Source organism: Anas platyrhynchos, chromosome 3 (genome assembly GCF_047663525.1).
Source record: "Anas platyrhynchos isolate ZD024472 breed Pekin duck chromosome 3, IASCAAS_PekinDuck_T2T, whole genome shotgun sequence".
NCBI classification, from domain to species: Eukaryota; Metazoa; Chordata; class Aves; order Anseriformes; family Anatidae; genus Anas; species Anas platyrhynchos.
The window spans coordinates 62,580,920-62,601,001 of NC_092589.1; the positions used below are offsets into that span (position 1 = coordinate 62,580,920).

The 20,082-nt window shown below is 41.7% G+C and overlaps 1 protein-coding gene across 1 annotated transcript in view; it reads left to right on the forward strand.

Moving 5' to 3' along the window:
- The first annotated feature begins 567 nt into the window (after positions 1-567).
- MOXD1 (monooxygenase DBH like 1) overlaps positions 568-20,082 on the forward strand; it is a 54,993-nt gene continuing 35,478 nt past the window's right edge. Inside the window, exons 1-4 of the mRNA XM_038177315.2 lie at positions 568-913; positions 12,149-12,295; positions 13,758-13,925; positions 14,040-14,123. Coding sequence (XP_038033243.1) covers positions 641-913; positions 12,149-12,295; positions 13,758-13,925; positions 14,040-14,123 — 672 coding nt within the window. The 5' untranslated portion in view covers positions 568-640. The remainder of the gene's footprint in view (positions 914-12,148; positions 12,296-13,757; positions 13,926-14,039; positions 14,124-20,082) is intronic.

Below are 20,082 nucleotides of genomic sequence, written 5' to 3' on the forward strand. Positions count from 1 at the left end.
TTTCTAAGTTATTTTTCCCTTTGAAAATGATTTCCATTTCACCGGTACCTTTTTTTCTTATGATGTTTTAGGTGAAAATAACTTTTGGTGCCTCTCTCTCTCTCTCTCTCTCTCTCTCTCTCTTTCTTTCTTTCTTTCTTTCTTTAAGATTTCCTATTTTAGGGGTGTTTAGTTCGATGTGTGGCTCACACGGCGGTGTGTGCTGCTGTTTGCCCCGGTGCTGTTCGTGCCGGCAGCCCTCAAGACCCCGGCCGGGTGCCAGGCAGCAGGCGTTTCGCTCCCGCTGAGCGCTGCCGGGCTCTTCCCGGTGACTTTCACCTCGCACAAAGCACCTCCAGCAGCCCAGCGCCTCCTTTGCGAAGCGGACCTCGGGCAGCACCTCGGGCGCACCTCGGGGCTTCCCCCGTCGGGGGGGGAAGGGGGCGATGCCGAGGTCCTGCCGACGGGACCCCCACGAGGGGCGGACACCGGGGGGCGACCAGAGCGGCGGCGGCGGCGGCCCCGGTGCGCGCACCCCCGACGGGGCCGTCCGGCCGGCGCGGTGCCGCCCGCAGCGGGGGCGGGGTGAGCGGGGCTCCCGGCCCCCCCGGGCCGCCCGGGCAGCGCACACGCCTCGCACACTCACACGCGTGGCGAGAGGATGCGGCGGCTGCGCCCCTGGGCGCTGGTGCCGGTGCTGGTCGCCCTGCTCGCCGCCGGCTCCGGGTCCCCGTCGCGGAGCTACCCGCACAGCGCCCTGCTCGACGGGGCGGCCGCCTACCTCCTGCGCTGGGGCCGCCGCGGCAGCGCCCTCGCCTTCCGCCTGGAGGTGCGCACCCGCGGCTACGTGGGCTTCGGGCTCTCGGCCAGCGGCGGCATGGCCTCGGCGGACATCGTGGTGGGGGGCGTGGAGGGGGGACAGCCCTACCTGCAGGTAAGGACCGGCTCCTTCCCCGAGACGGCACCCCCCGCTCCGCTCCCCTGCTCTGCCCCGAGCCCCCTTGCCCCGCCAGCCTCCTTTCCCCGACCCCCGGTTCTCCCGCAGCCCCCCGGTGCCCTGCCTCCCGCACGGCTCCCCCGGCGCCGGCCGGGTTTGCTCCCTGCTTGCTCCCTGCTTGCTCCCTGCTTGCTCCCTGCTTGCTCCCTATAACGCCCCGGGCTGCCGATGGACGTGGCTCCGGGAGCAGCCCCCGCTGGCCCCGGCCTTTGTCTTCCTCCTCGCCTCACCCGGAGATGCTCCGACCTTGCCACCGAAAAGGACTCGCCGCTTGTCCCTCGCCTGGCAAAGTGACCCCCGAAGAGTCCGGCCGCCTTGGTGTAAATCCCTAGATATTTTCCCTTAGCTGTCTAGGTTTTGCTGAGGCCGTGGCTGGGGACGTGGGCTCAGCCGGGGCTTGCAGCGAAGCTCCGCTCCGAGAGGCACTGGGGAAAGGGACCCTCGCCGCCGGTCTCCCCCTGAGCCCCAGCCTGGGGGGATTGCTGTGGGGCCAGGGAGCAGGGACAGCACGTCCCGTGAGACAGAGAGGGGAGTCAGGCTCGGCGTGGCGACCTGTCACCCTCCTTGCCTGGATAACAACTGTTATAGAGACAATTTAAGGGCAGAGTAATGCCCGGTACAGTCGAGGAGCTGTCTCTTCATTTTGCTGGAGCTAGCTGATCTTTGAAGCTGCTGCTTAAATTTTGAGAGTTTTCTTTCGTAAGAGTATGGATTTTAACTAACTTTTTGCCATAAGAAAACCAAATGCTTAAGAATCTCTCCCTACTGTTTGTCAAGGCTATAAAATCAAACCTTTTCTAGGAAAAGGGTGCTTTTAGCATAAATATATTTTTCTCCTATATTTTCTCCTATTAGTTTACTACATCAAGTTTAGCGAAATATGTGTCTTATTTAAGTTCAAACCAATGATTTCCAGAATATTTTTTTCTCGTATTTCAAAGTGGAGATCATTTTTTTTTTCAGAAAACCTCAGTCCAAATAAACCCCTAATAATAAGAAGAAAACCCATTCTAGTCATTGAGCAGCATGGCTCTTAGAGGTGCAGAATGTGAGGCTTGCTGGAGCCCTACAGTTCAGAAGATACACATATTAAGCATTAAAAGAAACCAAACTTTCTGTTTGGCTAAAATTTGGCTATCCTCTTTTTCCAAGCAAGCATTTTGGAAAGGCATCCAAACCAAAGTAAAGGTGTCCAGTGACACCAGGGGAGAATCCATCACTTCCCTTGGTAGTCTGTGGCAGTGGCAAGCCTTTGCCCTCCCTCATTTCCAGTATTTCTGGCTAGGGTCAGATTCCAGATATGCATTTTCTCTACCAGATTTAAAAGTCTGTCTCCTTCACCCAGCTCCCATAAAATAATTTATATGCTGTAATCAAGTCACTCCTCTTTTTTCTTTTGCATAAAATAAATAGATCCAGCTCTGTATGTATCCCACTGCAGGTCATTTTCTCCAGCACTCACTGCACTTTTGTGCCTCTTTTCAACATCCCTCATAGGTTTTCAGCATCCTTAAAAATATCGCGTATACAGAATTTCATTCTTCATCCAAAGACATCACATGGCAAATACAACAGGGAGAGAAAGGGGAAAGACTGTAGCAAGTGCCTCCTGTCAGAGAACAGCTGATACTTTTCCTGAAACACTAATTTAACACATAAACATCTGCTATGCAAAGTGCTATGAGTTATTGTGTTACGCTCTGGCGTAGATAAGGCACAGAAGAAATAACTTCTATCTGTTAAGCTTGCTGGCATCTTGGTGTTTTCACTATCCCCATTTCTTCTCCAGTTAGGCAGCAAAGGTTTATTTTTAAACTGGAAGGAGGTCTTTTAAAAAAAGGTGGTCTGTTAAAAATATTTCTGTGCCTGCACTGAAAGAAGGAAAGGTGAGAAACAAAGAGGATGGCCTAAACACTTTGAAGAAACGAAATTTGTTTGAAAAAGTTTTTTTTTTTTTTTTTTCTGGACAGGCAATTCAGACTGATATAAAACAAATACCTTGTTCCAGAATTCTATTTTAATAGTGTCTAATTCTTTACTTAGACACATAGTTAATATTTTTAAAACACTTCATTTATTAATTGTATATCATCATTTACATTATGTACTACTAAAAAGATATTTTTTTTTTTCATAGATAGTGGCCTTGGAAGTGTGTGGTTTTATGCCTAGCTGCACACTGGAAGATTTGTACACCATATAATGAAAGAACTTACTTTTCTTTTCGGTTTTAGAAATATGTTTTTATTCCATGATCATCAATCGGAAAATGTGCATCGTGGTCTAAACTCTTAGAAGGGTCATTTTCTGGTTTCTTTGACAGTTTTGAGATGCTAGTTAGTGGCCTGATTTTTCGAAGTTGTTCTGAAACACCTTTATAGCCTTTCAAGTGGGCATTAAAATTGCTAGTCTCTTAAGAGAATTTAGCTTTTTCCCCACCTTAAATCCTCTCTCCTCCTCTAAAAATAGAAAGTGTTCTCGGAGGGAAGAGTCCTCTTGTGGGAGCAGACATGTAAATGAAGTTAGACTACCACCCTCTGTAAAGGAACTAGCAGCAGATACTCCCTGGTTTGTGAGAGAGCAATGTACCGAGGCTGAGGAAAAGTTCCAGTTCATTTTCAGAGAGGAGAGAGAACATTTCCTCTGGCATTTATTCTTCATCCTCTCACAGCAAACAGATGTGATTCCTGCCATCAGCAGGCAGTGCCTTTCCTTTAAACAATCTGATGACTCAAAAGTTCTGGATATCTGAAATTGGATTTTACTTTATTGGTTTTTAGACGTTTTGTGATCTTTGGTGTAGTGGGTTGCTTGTTTTACTTTGCTTTTCCATGTCTGAACTGTATTTAAGGAAAAGGAGGTCTGGCATAATGAGTAAAGACTGGAAAGATTCAAAAGACATAATTTTAGTTTTCTCTAAGTATATTAAGGTAAAAAGTGTTACGATGTCATGTGAGAGAAGTACTGGAGTAGCTTTTTGAAGAGGTTTTGAATGATTCTCAAATTACACACTGATTATCGTAACATTTTGGGAAGTCAGTATTTGGAACAGGAACCTAGACATCTTTGGGGAGGGCGTAGAAGACATAGCGTGCGTACATGTGTGCATACATGCACATCAGTGTTGTATTTTGAGGGAGCCACCTCCACCAAAAAGAAGCAGATCAGTGAGCACTTAATTCTAGCATGTCCCTAAGAGCCCCATCGTGCACAGTTGCACTCTACGTGGAGTTTGAGTGAGCATGTTTGAGAAAAAGTAGAAGATACCAACAGGGTCTGGTATCGGAGAGCTGAGAGCTACTTTTATCTCTGTAGGGAGGGGGTGGGCTTGGAAGAATAGCTCATACTCAGCGAAATGTTCCCTGCAATATTGCTGTGGTCACTTGCAGCATGTGTTGCTCTTCATACAAGTTTTTGGGACAGCTCCAGCTTTTGCATTTAGCGTTCCTTCCTTCCTTCTTCTTTGTGTGTGTGTGTGTGTGTATGCTTATGAATTGACACAGCATGCATTTTCATGCTAGACCCATGCCTTTTCCTTGGTCTCCACCCCTGTCTGGAATTGTGCATCCCCACCCACAGCACGTAGCTGCTGAGAGCCCCATTTTGGGGAGAGTAATCCTCCTTGATGAATGGCTATTTTGTGCAAGTTATACAAGAGAGTTGCATTGTTAGAGTCTTCTGTTGAACTTGCACAAAAATAGTCCCTACTCAGGGTGAATAAGGACTGTGTGTCACTAAAAAGTACTTTATTATTCATTACAGCCTTGCTTGTTAACTGTCACCCAAACTAAAGAATATCTGTTATCAAATGTATCCCATGGAGTTAGCTTAATTGCTCACAGGGAAGTACTTGGAAGAGATTTTAAAGGACAGAAAACAGTGAGCATTCTCTGTACTTAACGATATGCTGCTTTTAAGTGCACTCATGCCAACAGCAACAAAAGAAGTGTTTAGAAAACAACTTGAAAGGCACCAAAAGAGAGATGCAAAGTGAGTGCCACACTGACATATCTCAGTCGGTGCTTTGTTGGAGGTATTTCATGCCTTCGGGCATTGTGGCAAAATCTCCAGATGACTAATGAGCCCTCTTGGCTTCAATGCGGGGCATTAAGAGACGCTACAGCGTACATCTCCACCGGCTGGGTGCTTTGTATTTCCCTTTCAGAGGTACAATAGTTAGGACAAGGAAGCAACAATTGGTGAACAGAAGATGAGAATAATTCTGGAGCTCTTGTGTTTTGCAGGCCTCAGGGGTCTGGTTTGCAAGCTGTTTTTTGTTTGTTTGTTTGTTTCCAAAATACCTGGTGTGTTGCTTGCAGATTGGGTTTTGGCAACACCAAGGAAACTTTTACAGCTCCACAAAAATAAGTACCTCTTACTGTCAGAGCTTCACACCTGGAACAATATGGAAAAGTAGCCAACATGAGTGATGCAAAGGCTTAAAATTACAGGGTAATGGTTTTATTCTCCATATAAGCCATATCTTAGGAATAGGAGAGGGATGAGGGGAGATTTTTGAAAGCACATAGAGAAAATGTTGGGAACAAGTCTCATTAATATTTGTGCTTCAAAATCCCTGCAGTGTTTTGAAAACTTCCTCATAATTGAAGTAATTAAAGTTATTAAAACAAGAAAACTTGTGCTGTTTAAATGGGTTCCTGTATAAGGAGAGTTCTTTGCGATAAAGTACAGTTGTGAGATTGGATCATGCAGTATCTCCTAGTTACAGTTTTCTTTCCCTTAAAACACATTGCGACATGTTTTGTCTAGTCTGTTTGTGTTAGGATAGCCTTTAATCTAGCTCTGTAGCTTCTAATATAATTGGAGTATAAATTCCAAAATCAACATTTATTCTTGATGTTAAGACTCCTTGGGACTCTGTTGCAAAGTCGAACTCTCCATGCTGATAAGCAATGCCATATTTCAACTGCTGGTGCTTCTTACACCTGTGTGTGGCAAGCTAGAGAGCCCACCATGATTCAGTGCTTTTCATTTGTGTGTGTAGAAAGTGAAGTTTTTGTATGTTCCATGGGTGCCACAGAAACCAAGGGTTTCTGCAGGTTGTTGGCTACTGGATGGCAGCCCTGGGCAGCATCAAATGAGATATGAGAAATACACTGAAGTGTATTCGACTTACAGCTTACATGAGCAAAGGCGTGTCTCTCAGTAAATAATTGTTTCATGTATAAAAAATGCTTTTTTTTTTTCTTTTCTTTTTCAAAGCCAATATCTGTACATGTACACACATGTACATGCATTATCTGGGTACGTAAACACAGAAGTGGAAAATGTGTGTCTGTGTATGTGTACATTTAAAAAACAGCCCCCCATCCCCCACCCCCACCCCCCAATTATTATTTGTTACAGATAAAAATGTTCCATCCTTGTGACAGTTAGCAGTATACCTGAAGTAAACAAGCTACATTGACTCCAGTGTATCTCAGGCAGTGTAGCTGGAACCATACCAGGAGGAGATGCAGCTTGTCAGAGCTGTCCCTGTGACTAAGATCTGGGCTTCTCAGGAAGAAATGAATCATCTCATGCTAATCTGGTGTGTAGGTTAAAAAAAAACACACACCCAACAAATCAGTCCATTAGCTCTGACCAGTCTGCTTACAGGGCAGCAGCTGAACTTACTGATCCCACTGACTTCAGGAACTTCTTGCAGCTGTTTGATTGCTGCTGCTGTACCTTTTTCTGTGGATATTTTTCCATTTGCAGGCCAATCCCAAGATTTGGATCAGTCAACTGGAATGCTCTCAAGGTGTTCCTACATGAAGCAGTGATGCTTTCAGACTCCTACTACTTCATGTTAGTTTTCTGGGGGTGGGCTTTGCTTTTCACTGACATAGGAGTATAAGAGTATAGTACAATCTTTGCCTTGAACTCAAGCTGAAATTATTTGGGGTTGAAAAAAGTTTGTTTGCTTATTTGTAAACTCATGCTCTGTTTACTTCTTGCCAAATACAATGTACAAACAGTTGTGTGTGTGTGTGTTTTTTTTTTTTTGTTTTATATGGTAATATCCAGTGTGTGCTGGAACCATGAGCAGCAGGATTCCATCTGAATTAAATGCAACAATAAAAAAGAGAAATGTTAACCACAGTTATTTTTTTGGAAACCCAGAAAGACATAGCTTGGTGCTGATTTCAGACAGAAGTTTTGGTCACTTCTTTTGCACACTATGGCAATTTATCCATCCTATTTATACTAGGATAGATCTCTTCTGCCAACTTTCATGTTGGTTGCAGCTTCTGAATTCCTTTGCCAGTCTTGTCTTCAGTCCCCGTCTCAGATGACATCAGATGGGTAGTCTGGGGATATTCAAAACTGCACGAGCTGCCTGCAGACCACAGGTGAAGACTAGATGTGACAAAGCTCAATTTTTCCCTCATTTCCCATTCCTAGCTTGTCCTTTGACTTGCTTGCAACTCTTCCACTGCTGCTGGAAAGGCAGGGAGCTCCTGGCTGGAGGGGGGCAACACACATAAATCAGAGCTGCTCCCAAGCCAAGCCTGCAAGGCGATTACTGGATGGGGCCACAGTTTGGAAGCTGTTTGCTGCTCCTTTAGGTTGAAAGGTGCTGTATATAATTTAGCATGGGAAATGGATACCATAAACAAAACGAGCTTGTACATTGTAAAGATCTGGGGAGGGAGTCCTATAAACACCTGTTCAAGTATGCAATGACAGCTGGTAGTGCTTTTCAGGTCAGGCTTCTTGGTGCAGCTGTGCTTACATTCTCTGAGGATAAAAAAGCCCATTTGCATCTTTTATTTTATTTTATTTTTTAACAACCTTAAGAAATTATTCTTCCCATCTTTGTAGCACAACAATCAGAAACTGTTTATGCCACACAACATTTTTTTTTGAGAAAGAAGGAGGTTAATAGGATCTGAAAAACTGTGCAATATGATGGGCCTCACTTCTGGAAAAGAACATACAAGAACTTGTACAATCAATAAGATTTTTCATTTTCTGTAAGTTATTTCAACTTCTAGGTAGCATAAGGAACGAGACACCTAACTATTTGATCTCGCAGCATAGCCCCCAATTTAAAATGCCAGCATGCCCAATATAATCAATGGGAGTGCAGAAGCTTTCAATGTTTCAAAAGTAAACAGTTTATCTAAGTAAATTGTAAAATAAGAACAACATCTTAATTATTTCATGGCATGACAAATAATGCTTCCAAATCTTTGTTTAAAACACTTATTGTTTAAACAATCAAAATAAGGCGTTTGTACCAGAAAAATAGTCATCACAGCTTTACCTTCTTTCTATAACTCCTATGCTTCTGTGAAATTGATGTAAAACTTAGAAGCTTTATCTTTATTTAACATACATATTCTGTGTGTGCCTAAGAAACCAAAGAATCTGGATTCAGGAGCTGACAGTAAATAAAGCTGTATTTACAGGTTTTTGCTGAGTGTTTCAGAAATTCAGCATTAAGGACCTGATAATTATTACTGATCTGTGTTGGAACTCCATTAAATTCAGAATTATTTGTATCAGTATAATCTTGCCCACAAAACACACAGGTTTTCCGACTGTATGGCATGCCAAAACCAAATCTTTGTAAAAGACGTAGCCATGTTAGTGCCTACCTATTTGGTAGGAAGAATAAACTGTTCTGAAATGAGGCAGGTTTCAGACCATCTGTGATGGATATTGAAGCACTGTGATTCTGTTGATGAAAATATCCCACTCCTTTCTCAACAGAATTAAATGTGTGAAACTTGCAAATTTAGGTGAGTTCTGTGTTACAGCAGGCTATCTCTGAGAGCATTCGGGACCATATTTGGATTCCTTCTGTTCAGCTGAACCCCAGATGCCTGATGTCTGGCTTCTGGTGCGTTCATCCTCTGTGCTGTCCTTTGGCCTTGTAAGTCACATTTACAGGCCTTCAGAGGAACCAAGCTTTCTCCCCTGAGCAGACACAAGGATTTAAGTGGAGTATAGGCTGTCCGAATGTGGTAACGTGGTGTTACACCATAGTCCACAGGACTTTTATTTGTTATCATTTTTCCTTTCTGAAAGGAAGCATCTCTAGATACACATTTTTATGTCTTTAATGTTTGTGATGCCACCTACCCAAATTGCAAGGGGCTTACCTGTGTTGCAAGAAAGTTATCCACATTATGTATGTTCCATGCTAATGCATGAATATATTTGTTTAAAAAATAATAGTCTTTACACAGACTTTGTTTAGCAAGTATGAGCATAGATGACTGCAACTTCCAGACATTTTTTCTTACTTTTCCAACATACTGTTGAAAAGGATGTGGCATCACAACTTGTCCGTGTGTCTTCTTTTTTGATAACCCCCTTTTGTTCATTAAGGTTGGTACGCAAACATGTGTGTATGTGTGTCTTAAAGTTTTATAAGCTCCGATGAATAAATTGAGTAAAGCATGCATAGATTGGCATAATCTGTTCTTTGAACAGAAAGAGATCAGAATGTTTTGGCAACGTGGCCTTGTTTTGTTTTCAAAGTGGCTAACAAGCTGTTTTCGTGTCAGGGATTGAGCAATCAAATTCTGAACTGCTCCGAAATTTTCTTGTTACATTATTTGATTTTAGTTTTATGATGAACGTCTGGATAATTTTTAACAAAAGAAATAAAAATAGTAATAGAGGCAGTTCATAATTCATAAATAACTCCTGGTAAATGTATTCATGCTTGATTCCCCTGGTGCTGCCCAATTGCACACAGTGGAGTTATAGGACTTGGGCAATACAGGAACATCACCATCTTCCCATGAATTGTATGAATTTGCTTCCTGGGTATTCTCAGGATCGTGGTGTCAAGGGATGTTTCAAGGTGGTGTATATCAGGCAGAGGAAGTAAGCAGAGCCAGCAAATTCATTAATTCACAGAAGTTTTCACGTGGGAAAGATTAACGTTAGTTGGTCAGATTAAAATCTACCCACAGAGTACTTTCTGGGGGGTGACGGAGCGAGGTGCCGCAGAGGCGATGCAGGGTCAGCAGTGAGCACCCATGTGGGCAGTGGGATCACCTTCCCCAGAGCACTCACCTGCAGGCACAAAGGGAGCCCCTTACAGTGAGCCGGAGCCGGGACCTGTCTTTGACCATCATCCAGGAGAATGAAATCATTCCACTGACAATTGCGTTATCAAGGCACATCTGAGCCATATCTTAATTACACAGCTTCTTCCAGTTATCTTGCACTCTCCCTGCAGGATTATAGAGTTCAGGGCTATATAACATGCTTGCTTTTTTTTTTTTTTTTTTGGGTTACAGAGAAATACTTTAGAGTTTTTAAGAAATGGTGAAGATCACCAGAAAAATATTTGAGTGTACACACCTAACTTGGCTTTATATTTCTGAACTTTCCTTCCCAGATGTTTCAGGCAAAAACTTTCAACCCACTCCCATGTGGAAAAGCTATTCTTGGATCTCTGGGTGCTTATTCTAATACTAGGATGCCTCCTTCCAGTTTAACCTAATATTTCAGAAAATATATCACACTTAGGTAAAAGCCAATGTTCACAAGGATACATTTCTAGTCCAGATAAGCCCTTACTGTTTCTAGGATGAAAGCAGAGGTTCCATAGAAATGTGTTTTCAGAACAGGGATGGTATTCTGTGTAGATACACACTATCTATGTCCAAGCTCTGATTTAGGGGTGAAATTGAGCATTTTGTTCCCATAAAATACCCACCTTCAAGTACCATCCCAGAACAGGCCCATCATTTCTATCTGGAAGAACAGATTCATCGTCTTTCTCTAAACAAACATAACTCATCATTTTCCTTTCTTTCAGCATAGAACTCCAGCTCCCAGACCTCTCTTTTGCTCTTTCTGATGAGTTTTTCCAAGTGTGTATTTTTTCATATAAGTATTCATTCACTTCTAGTCACAAAAAAAGTGCTGATGGGAGAAGGACTCTTTTCAGTACCTTTCATTTTTTGTGCAGTTAAGTTGAAGATTGTGACTCCCAAATGATCCTTTAGAGAATTAAAACTGGCAGCCACTTTTACCAGTATTAAGATACTTGGACATAACATTTTACAGTTTTTCAGCTTTGTTGTCTTCTCTTTAACAAAGGGATGTAAAAGATAGAAATCCCTCTAAAAGGAAATGGAGATCCAAATAGCTTGAGTTAAATGCCTTCAAGAAGCAGCAGGTGTTGTGTTATTTCGTTAAGAATGCTGCACGGTTAATGGCATCTGCCAGTAACATGTTTAAAAAAAAAAGAAAGACAAAATTGCCTGCTATCAGGTGGTGTATTATGGAAAAAATGAGGTGTTTTGCTAACCAAGGTTAGAGGCTCTCCTCTAGGACTGGATGCTCAGAGCAGTTCCTGCAAACCACCCACCCCTGCCCCAGCCTGAGCAGAAACAGCCTAAAACTCACGGGCGGGCAAGCAGAGGATGCACCTTGGAGGCAGTGGTAGGAGGAGGCTGGAGGAGAGAGAGGAGGAGGCCGGAGGGGCACTGTGCGGCCACTGCAGCTGCGCAGGCAGGAGGAATTTGGGGTGAGGAGGTTAATGACCCAACATTGCTGCTCAGCTCCTCCATTGTACCGTGCTTCTGCTGAGCCGGGGATCATCTTTCTTAACCTTTCCTCTAAGAAAAAACACCCAACCCCAAACCAACAAATAAACTCCAAAACCCTCCAGGCACCTTTTGTGTGCACTAAGCACTGTTCATCCTGGTTAAACTGCAGGATTCCTGGTTCCAATCGATTTTAATCTGAGAGGTTTCCTTTTTGTGGGGTAGGAAAAACAAAGTCGTGAAAAGAGGGAACGGTGATTTTGTTGATTGGAGTATTAAGTGAATTTCTTTCCCTCTGTAATTTCCCCAAAGTTCACAACACCCCAGTTATGATAATTTAGGCTCACTGGTTGAGTACAGCCTTTATTTTCATAGTCATGTACAGGCAGTTAAAATTGTTCAAGACATTTTTAAGCTGCTTGCCAAGGAGACTTGCTTTCTTGAAGATTTTTAATCCAAAGAAAAATGTTTAGTGTCACCCCTGAATATTTTACATAAAAATTGTCATCCCTGAATATTTTACATAAAAACAATGTTAAGTGGATTCAGCATTCCACAAAAAAGTTATGTTTTTTTTTTGTTGTTGTTGTTTGTTTGTTTTTTACTTAATATTACCTTTTAATGATGGTCCACCTTTTATTTTCAACAGGATTATTTTACCGATGAAAACAGAGTACTGAAAAAAGACCCACAACAGGATTACCATCTGGAATATGCCATGGAAAACAGTACACACACAATATTGGCTTTTAGCAGAGAACTGCACACTTGTGATACAAATGATAAGAGCATAACGGTAAGATGCTCTGACTATACATATAGAGACGAAATAAATAACTCAGGCCAAAAGTATATGGGATTATGAAACTGGTTATTAAAATCTCATTTTAGTAAAATAAAATAATTAGAGAAGTTCACTTAGCAAATGAATTCAGCTCCCAAAGCACTTTCCAAAACATTTATTCTGCCAAATTAACCAGGAAAAATACTTGTGCTGGTTTTATTAATCTCTTATACTTTAATTTCAGCTTTCTTTGTTCCTTCAGTTCAATGCATAAGATTCTCTAATTCGTAACACACCATGTGAACATAAGATTCAAAGAGTCTCAGTCCCTGTGCTCTCAGATCCTGTGTCCCACAGTTGCAATCATTCAAGAAATGTCAACTTGAGAAACACTTTTAGATCTTACAGTAACTTGCAATTCATCTTAAATCTAGACTTTTGAGTATATAGAGCTGAAATGTTTCATTTTTGGTTTAATTCTATATTAAAAATAAAGACATTGAAGAACTTAATGATGCAAATTTTTCCATGGTAAATACTTCTCATGGAAAATTCTGTTGTTGCCCTAGTGACTGCTGGACTTCATTTTAAATTATATGAAGTTGATGATTTTCATATTGGAAATGACAGATAGGTTAGAGAGATTTACAGGGCTTTCTGTGCTTTGGCTTGTTTACTACTACTCATTTTGGAAGCATCACAGTAGCAGTTTAACACTATTGTCATTATCTATGTTTTTGCAATATATGCAATAATAACAACATGAGGAGCTGAAAGATACACAAATGAAATCCACAGCTGTATAAACTGCCAGATTTCCAGGCAGTTGATGGATCTGTGGTTTTTGCACCTGCTCCAAATTGTCTCAGTATAATTTAACATTCTGGGACACTTCAACATTTATTAGAGTATTTTGTCTCAGGGGTGATTATTTCAATTTGAGGATGGTTTACAGAGAATTGGTCTATGCTAAAGCAGTAGCTTGATTTTTAAGATGTAAATATGTTGTGTAATTTAATGTCTATCTTCCCTAGCATATAGGGACAGCAGCTCACAAAAGGTGTTCAGATCTTTGCATAGTTGAGCCTGGAAGCTGTTTTGGGAGGGTGCCTTCTGAGTGCTGGTCAAATGAGTGCCATTTCTAGGAAAAAATGTTCTATATGCTTGGTTATGTCTTTTTGAGTCTGTTCTGCTATTTGCAGTTTTGACTTAAGTTTGCTGCATTAATGAAGAAAGCTATCAGAGAAAGATACAACTTCTGTAGATCCACATGAACCCTGCAAATATAAAACATGATTCATTTTAAAGAAAAAACTGCATCAGTAGATGATTTTGCCTCTGGTATGCATTATAATTGTTCAAATACAGCAACACCTACATCACACCTATATTAGGAATTAAATGAACTATGTGAAGAAGATATTGTTCCTGCTCCTTATGGGTTTTGTTTGTTTGTTTTGTTTTGTTTTTCCAGGAGAGCACAGTGCGGGTAATATGGGCCTACCACCACAAAGACATGGGAGAAGCAGGTCAAAATTATCACGGGTCTAATCGTGGTACAAAGAGTCTGCGTTTACTGAACCCTGAGAAAGCAGAAGTCTCATCTGCCTCTTTGCCATATTTTGACTTGACAAACAAAGACGTAAGTTACTCTGGGTTTTGGATTTATGTGCAGTTAGGGTTAAGCCCAATATTTAGGCTTTCACAACAGGGTAGTATGACTTTTATAATATTGTTACCCTTTTCATTAAGACAGGTGCCTATACCAGACAAGGATACAACATATTGGTGTCAAATGTTTAAGATTCCTGTACAACATGAAAAGCACCATGTGACAAAGGTGAGTGATTCAGACTGTGTGAAGTCCAGTTTTTTTTTGTTTTTGTTTTTAGAGTTCAGGTGAGGCTGGTGACTCTTCAAATCAATTACTGCACTTTCAAAATTTGTTTAGCTCCGTGGTGGAGTAAAACCAAGACCTCTTGTACATCTTCACAAACATGGGTAAAAAGTATGTATTTGTGTGCTCAGCACCTGGCCCTAGTATTTCCCTAACAACCATCATGCAGAGTGTCTCTTCTCCTATGTCCTCTCTCCACTAAGAAAATAAGGTTGAAAGTTACTGCTGTTCATAAACATTTTTGGCAAAGATTAAGTAAAATTGTCTAAAAGCATGTTCTGTCAAGCTGCAAATTTATATAAGAATGTCATGGATTTCTTTTAAAGGAGAGTAATTTTAGATTAAAAATAATTAATTGGAGAATTCCGTTAAAATGACGGGCATCATGTGAGCACAGAATCATTACCTTTGGCTGTGTAAAAGCCAAACATTACAAAAAAATAGATGGATATTGTAGTTTATTCAAAAATTAATGAAAAGGTGTAAACACAAGAAGTTCAGTGTGATCCAAGGTGATTTCAAAACCTACATGCATAAACATGATTTTGTATCATACATTTCCTAGGTTTTCTTTCAGTTTGGAACTGAAAGCTTCAGAGTACTGAGAGAAAGATGGTTCTCACATTCCTCCCCAGGAGCAATATACTGAAGACCTCATAAAGGAACAACTTCTTATTATTGTTCAAGACTACTTAAGATAGCACAGTGATATAGCTAATTAAAATAAGTATACAAGCCTTAAGGTGCATTTTCTATTCATTCATCATTAACTGAATGCTGTATAGCTAGTAACCTTAAGGTACTTTCATATAAATCAATGAACATCAAAAGAACAGAGCAAAGGGTTATTTTAGACTTGCATGGGAAAAATGAAGAAGATAAGATAAAGCCATCTCAGAGGTGGATAATACAACTAGTACTTCTTGACCTGAGTGGAACTAATTGTATGAATGTGGCTGCTGAATCATGGCCCTCATTTTTATGTTTCTTTGAACCTGTTACTGCATGTAAGTATTGAATTTTATTTTGTTGTTGTTGTTTTTTTTTGGTTATTGTCAGTCATGCTGCTCTAATGAATTCAGTAAGACTGAAATTCTAATTTAACTCAATGAACCTGACATGTGATCTTTAATGTATGTCTGAGAAGTACGTATATTCTGAAATATTGTGGGTTTCTTCATTTTATCAAAATGAAGGATTGGAAGGTTAAAATTTCTGCCTTTGGGTCCTTGATCACTAAACACATTTGAAATCTGGGATGGGTGGTTTCAGAGATCTATATGGAAAACAGAATTTTCTTGTTATGTGGTATATATGTCAGGAGTCCTAGTTTTTTGCTTTCAAGTGAGAGACCTTTGAAATGGCAGTATCAGGGTCATGCTTTTCATATGTAATTTGGTGGAAATTGTACATACATGCTGTTCCGCTAAAAACTGCAGAATTCTGGAATTATTTATTATTTATGTTTACTGAATGTATTTTTTAAATGTTTTGGCTGACCACACATACAGGTATTCTTTCCTAAAAAGCTGCGATTGGTTGAAGCTAAAACATCGTTTTAGTTCAGACATACATTGATTATTTTTTCAGATGAGTTTTATATTTTTTATTTTTACTATGATGTGTAATGCATATTATAATTTTAGGAATTATATTTTGAAATCAGCAATTTATTTGCCCGTTATTAAAAAAAATAGATAAGAATCCCCAGGGATTTTCCAGCTTCAGAAAAGCAAACAGATTTCATACTGCTGCTTAAAAATGGTTAAAGAGAGAAAAATGATTACAGAAAAGAGAAGAACAGATGTAGAAAGACTTCCTTAGCATATCTTTTCATGGGCATAATTTATATTTTCATATGTGTGACTTTTGTAAATGATGCTTAGAGGGTTGTTAAGGAATTGTGTCTATGCATTCTTACCAACTGTTTAAACATTTCCTAAAGCCTTCTGACACACAAAAGATTGGGCTTATGAGTACTCAGAAGGATATTAACTATGCAAACATGGTCTGAATTTCACAAAAGGAAGGATAGATGAATTATTTGACCTGATCAAAGTGTTAGTTAAATACCTATGTAGATGTTGATTCTTTATTCCCTCTGTAGCATCGCTTTCATACAAATCTACACATCTTATTTTTATAGACAGAAAAAAAAAGTTTAAATAGTGAAAACTGATCTCTGGTATAATTCAGTCTACATAAGTCATATACAAGTGAGCCAACTTTATCCATTTCTGTGTTACTTTGTGATTTTGTGGAACATTTCAATGCAGTTGGACAGCTTGTGCCAGCAGCAGCATTGAACTGTGCTTTCAGCTGCTGTTCTGGAGTGTCAAATATGTGCAATGACCACAAAAGGACTTTTTTTTTTTTTTTTTTCCTATCTTTTAGCTGTTCTCCATCATTCCTTTTGTCTTGCAAATTGCTCTGTTCATTTCATAATAATGTATTTTTTAAAAAGTCACTTTCTTTGGGAAAGCACAATATTTAAATGAAGGAAAATGTCTGAGAAAAATTTAGACCTAGTAATAAAGGTAGAGCCTATGACTTCCAGCTAAGAGACCTTCTTTTAAAAACAACAACAACAACAACAAAACCCCAACAACTTCCATTGACTTTTTTTTTAAAAAGAATAGCTATATGCTACAGAATGTCTTCAAAGCATTTACAAATATATTCCATAACTGCACATTAGTGGTATAACAGCTGGGCAAAGTGATGACACTTGGTCTTAGGGCACATCCAAAATAAACCATTACCATAGCAGTGTTAGAATAGTGTTTAGATGAAGAGCATGCTTTTAAAATGAATCTTCAAGTTATTATTCCTCACTTTGTCAAAGATACATGATACAGTTGCAGAGCTCGTGAACTGAATCCCTTTGGGTGAAACTTGACAGGAAGATGTGTGCCAGAAGCACAATGAAAGTATGAAAGTACCCCAGGCAGAACCAGATGGGTGCCTGTAAAAGTAGAAAAAGGAGAGGAGAGGAGAGGAGAGGAGAGGAGAGGAGAGGAGAGGAGAGGAGAGGAGAGGAGAGGAGAGGAGAGGAGAGGAGAGGAGAGGAGAGGAGAGGAGAGGAGAGGAGAGGAGAGGAGAGGAGAGGAGAGGAGAGGAGAGGAGAGGAGAGGAGAGGAGAGGAGAGGAGAGGAGAGGAGAGGAGAGGAGAGGAGAGGAGAGGAGAGGAGAGGAGAGGAGAGGAGAGGAGAGGAGAGGAGAGGAGAGGAGAGGAGAGGAGAGGAGAGGAGAGGAGAGGAGAGGAGAGGAGAGGAGAGGAGAGGAGAGGAGAGGAGAGGAGAGGAGAGGAGAGGAGAGGAGAGGAGAGGAGAGGAGAGGAGAGGAGAGGAGAGGAGAGGAGAGGAGAGGAGAGGAGAGGAGAGGAGAGGAGAGGAGAGGAGAGGAGAGGAGAGGAGAGGAGAGGAGAGGAGAGGAGAGGAGAGGAGAGGAGAGGAGAGGAGAGGAGAGGAGAGGAGAGGAGAGGAGAGGAGAGGAGAGGAGAGGAGAGGAGAGGAGAGGAGAGGAGAGGAGAGGAGAGGAGAGGAGAGGAGAGGAGAGGAGAGGAGAGGAGAGGAGAGGAGAGGAGAGGAGAGGAGAGGAGAGGAGAGGAGAGGAGAGGAGAGGAGAGGAGAGGAGAGGAGAGGAGAGGAGAGGAGAGGAGAGGAGAGGAGAGGAGAGGAGAGGAGAGGAGAGGAGAGGAGAGGAGAGGAGAGGAGAGGAGAGGAGAGGAGAGGAGAGGAGAGGAGAGGAGAGGAGAGGAGAGGAGAGGAGAGGAGAGGAGAGGAGAGGAGAGGAGAGGAGAGGAGAGGAGAGGAGAGGAGAGGAGAGGAGAGGAGAGGAGAGGAGAGGAGAGGAGAGGAGAGGAGAGGAGAGGAGAGGAGAGGAGAGGAGAGGAGAGGAGAGGAGAGGAGAGGAGAGGAGAGGAACACTGAAGGGAGTGACTCTATTTTGCACATGTACCAATATACAGCCTTTGCCCTCTGGGGAACTAAGGCAAAGTCCTCCACCTGGAGGAGCAAGCTGCTGATTTCAAGTGAATCAAAGGGCTTGTTTGGGTAATGGCTGGAAGCACTGTGTTTTTCTGTTAGCACAAGATAAAGAAATGACGAGCATAAGATTTCAAAATCAGTGGAAAGTAAATTATGTAAGATCTTATGTCTTTTCTTTCTCTTTACATAATCTTCATGCGACTTTCCAAGAACCTCAGATAATGAGAAACAGCATACTTTCATTGACTGTTCTTGATCAAGCTGCACTACATGACATGTAAATTGTGCAAGAGATAAGATTGTAATCTTAGTTCATCTCATAGGTAGAATGAGGACATGGATAAGTAACTTCTCCTTGTGCTGTGTGGAGAATAATGTGCTGCAATGAAGAACAGAGCATCGGTGCGATAACAGGGCACTCAGCCAGGGTTAGGACTTCTCTTTTTAATCTTCCTTCATTTCATATCTCTGCAACTTCTTCCCTAGGGAAGAGAGTGTGTCTTCCTACTTGTCTCTACAATACCTTCTGTTAGAGATCTCTGATGCCTCCAGGAACTCCTGGAGAAATAACTCACAAAGCTAGTTCTAATAACCTTATGCCTGCTAAGAAATAAAGCAAAATAAGATGATTTCTCAATAGCTGGACATAATAGTGATAAGAGTTATACAGACTGCAAACAATTCCAGGCACCAGGCTGTTTTTGTGGCTCTGATGGAGTCATTACTCCTTAACTTCAAGCAGCCTAGTTGGATGAGGGGTGGCTACTTGAAAAATTCTTAAACTTCCAAAGGTTTTCCCTCTCCTGTGTTTTTGCTTGCTTCCTTACTTATTTTTGTTAGCATAACCAGTTATCAGGGTAATAGATCAATTTTGAAAATAACATTGCACAGAAGAGGTGAAAGGGAATGCTTGGAGGTAGTAGCCAGCAACTGTCTTCCTTTGCAGCAGCTGCTTGCAGGATGGCTCCAAAGTGGTCCTGGAGCACAGACCCTGGCAGCTCTTCACATGGCAGAGCGCACATCGCTGCCTGTTTGCAAAATCCCCCCACAGCTACATGTGCACTGGCCTGTTTTGCTGCTTTGAGCTCCAGGCTGTGGTATGTGCTCCAGGCTTACTACCCAACAGGGATTTTGTTTTTCTCACAGACGGAAGTGAGCTCTGAGCTTTCTCAGAAGTATCTTTCTTAGAAGAAAAAAAAAAAAAAAAAAAAGCATTCTGTTTATTAGCCCAGACTTTTTGGAGATGGGCTCAAGGTTAGTTCTTGCTAGGATTTCTGCCATGCTCTGTAAACAACGTTATTTTGCTCGGTGCTGAATATGTCTCTTAATCTCATCGCTAAAGCAGTTTTTTGGTGTCGATGACCGCACCTGGAGAAGAACCTCTGCTCCAGGAAGACTCCTCCAAGAGAGGGAGGGAGGGATCCGTGGGTGAAACAGACAGACAGAGAGACAGGCATGCCCATGCACCAACCTCTCCATGAAAAGGTTTCTGTCTCCATGCTCAAGCCACACAGAGGGCAGCTCCTGTGGGTGCGGATAGCTCTTACAGACAGGCAGTCACTGCCATGCCAGGGCTGGGGAGGGAGAGGCACTTACTGAGAGGAGCACGCAGTGAAAAGGGCACTCTGTGCAGCACCCTCCGTCCTGTAAGCCACCCATTTTAAAGCCCTTTATTATTTCCCTTCTAGTTAAAAAAAAAAAAAAAAATGGATACAAGGATACTTGAGCTTCTGAAATCCTTTAATTTTTTATGGTCAAGATGTATGATTTTCAGTGTACATGCATATGTATGCATTGACACGTCTATGATTGTGTTTTTTTTCTGCCAAAGTGGTGAATTTATTTTTTGCTTACCGTGAGCTGGCATCATGTAGATGTTTACCACCATCATGAAAGTGAAAATTTGTTTCACA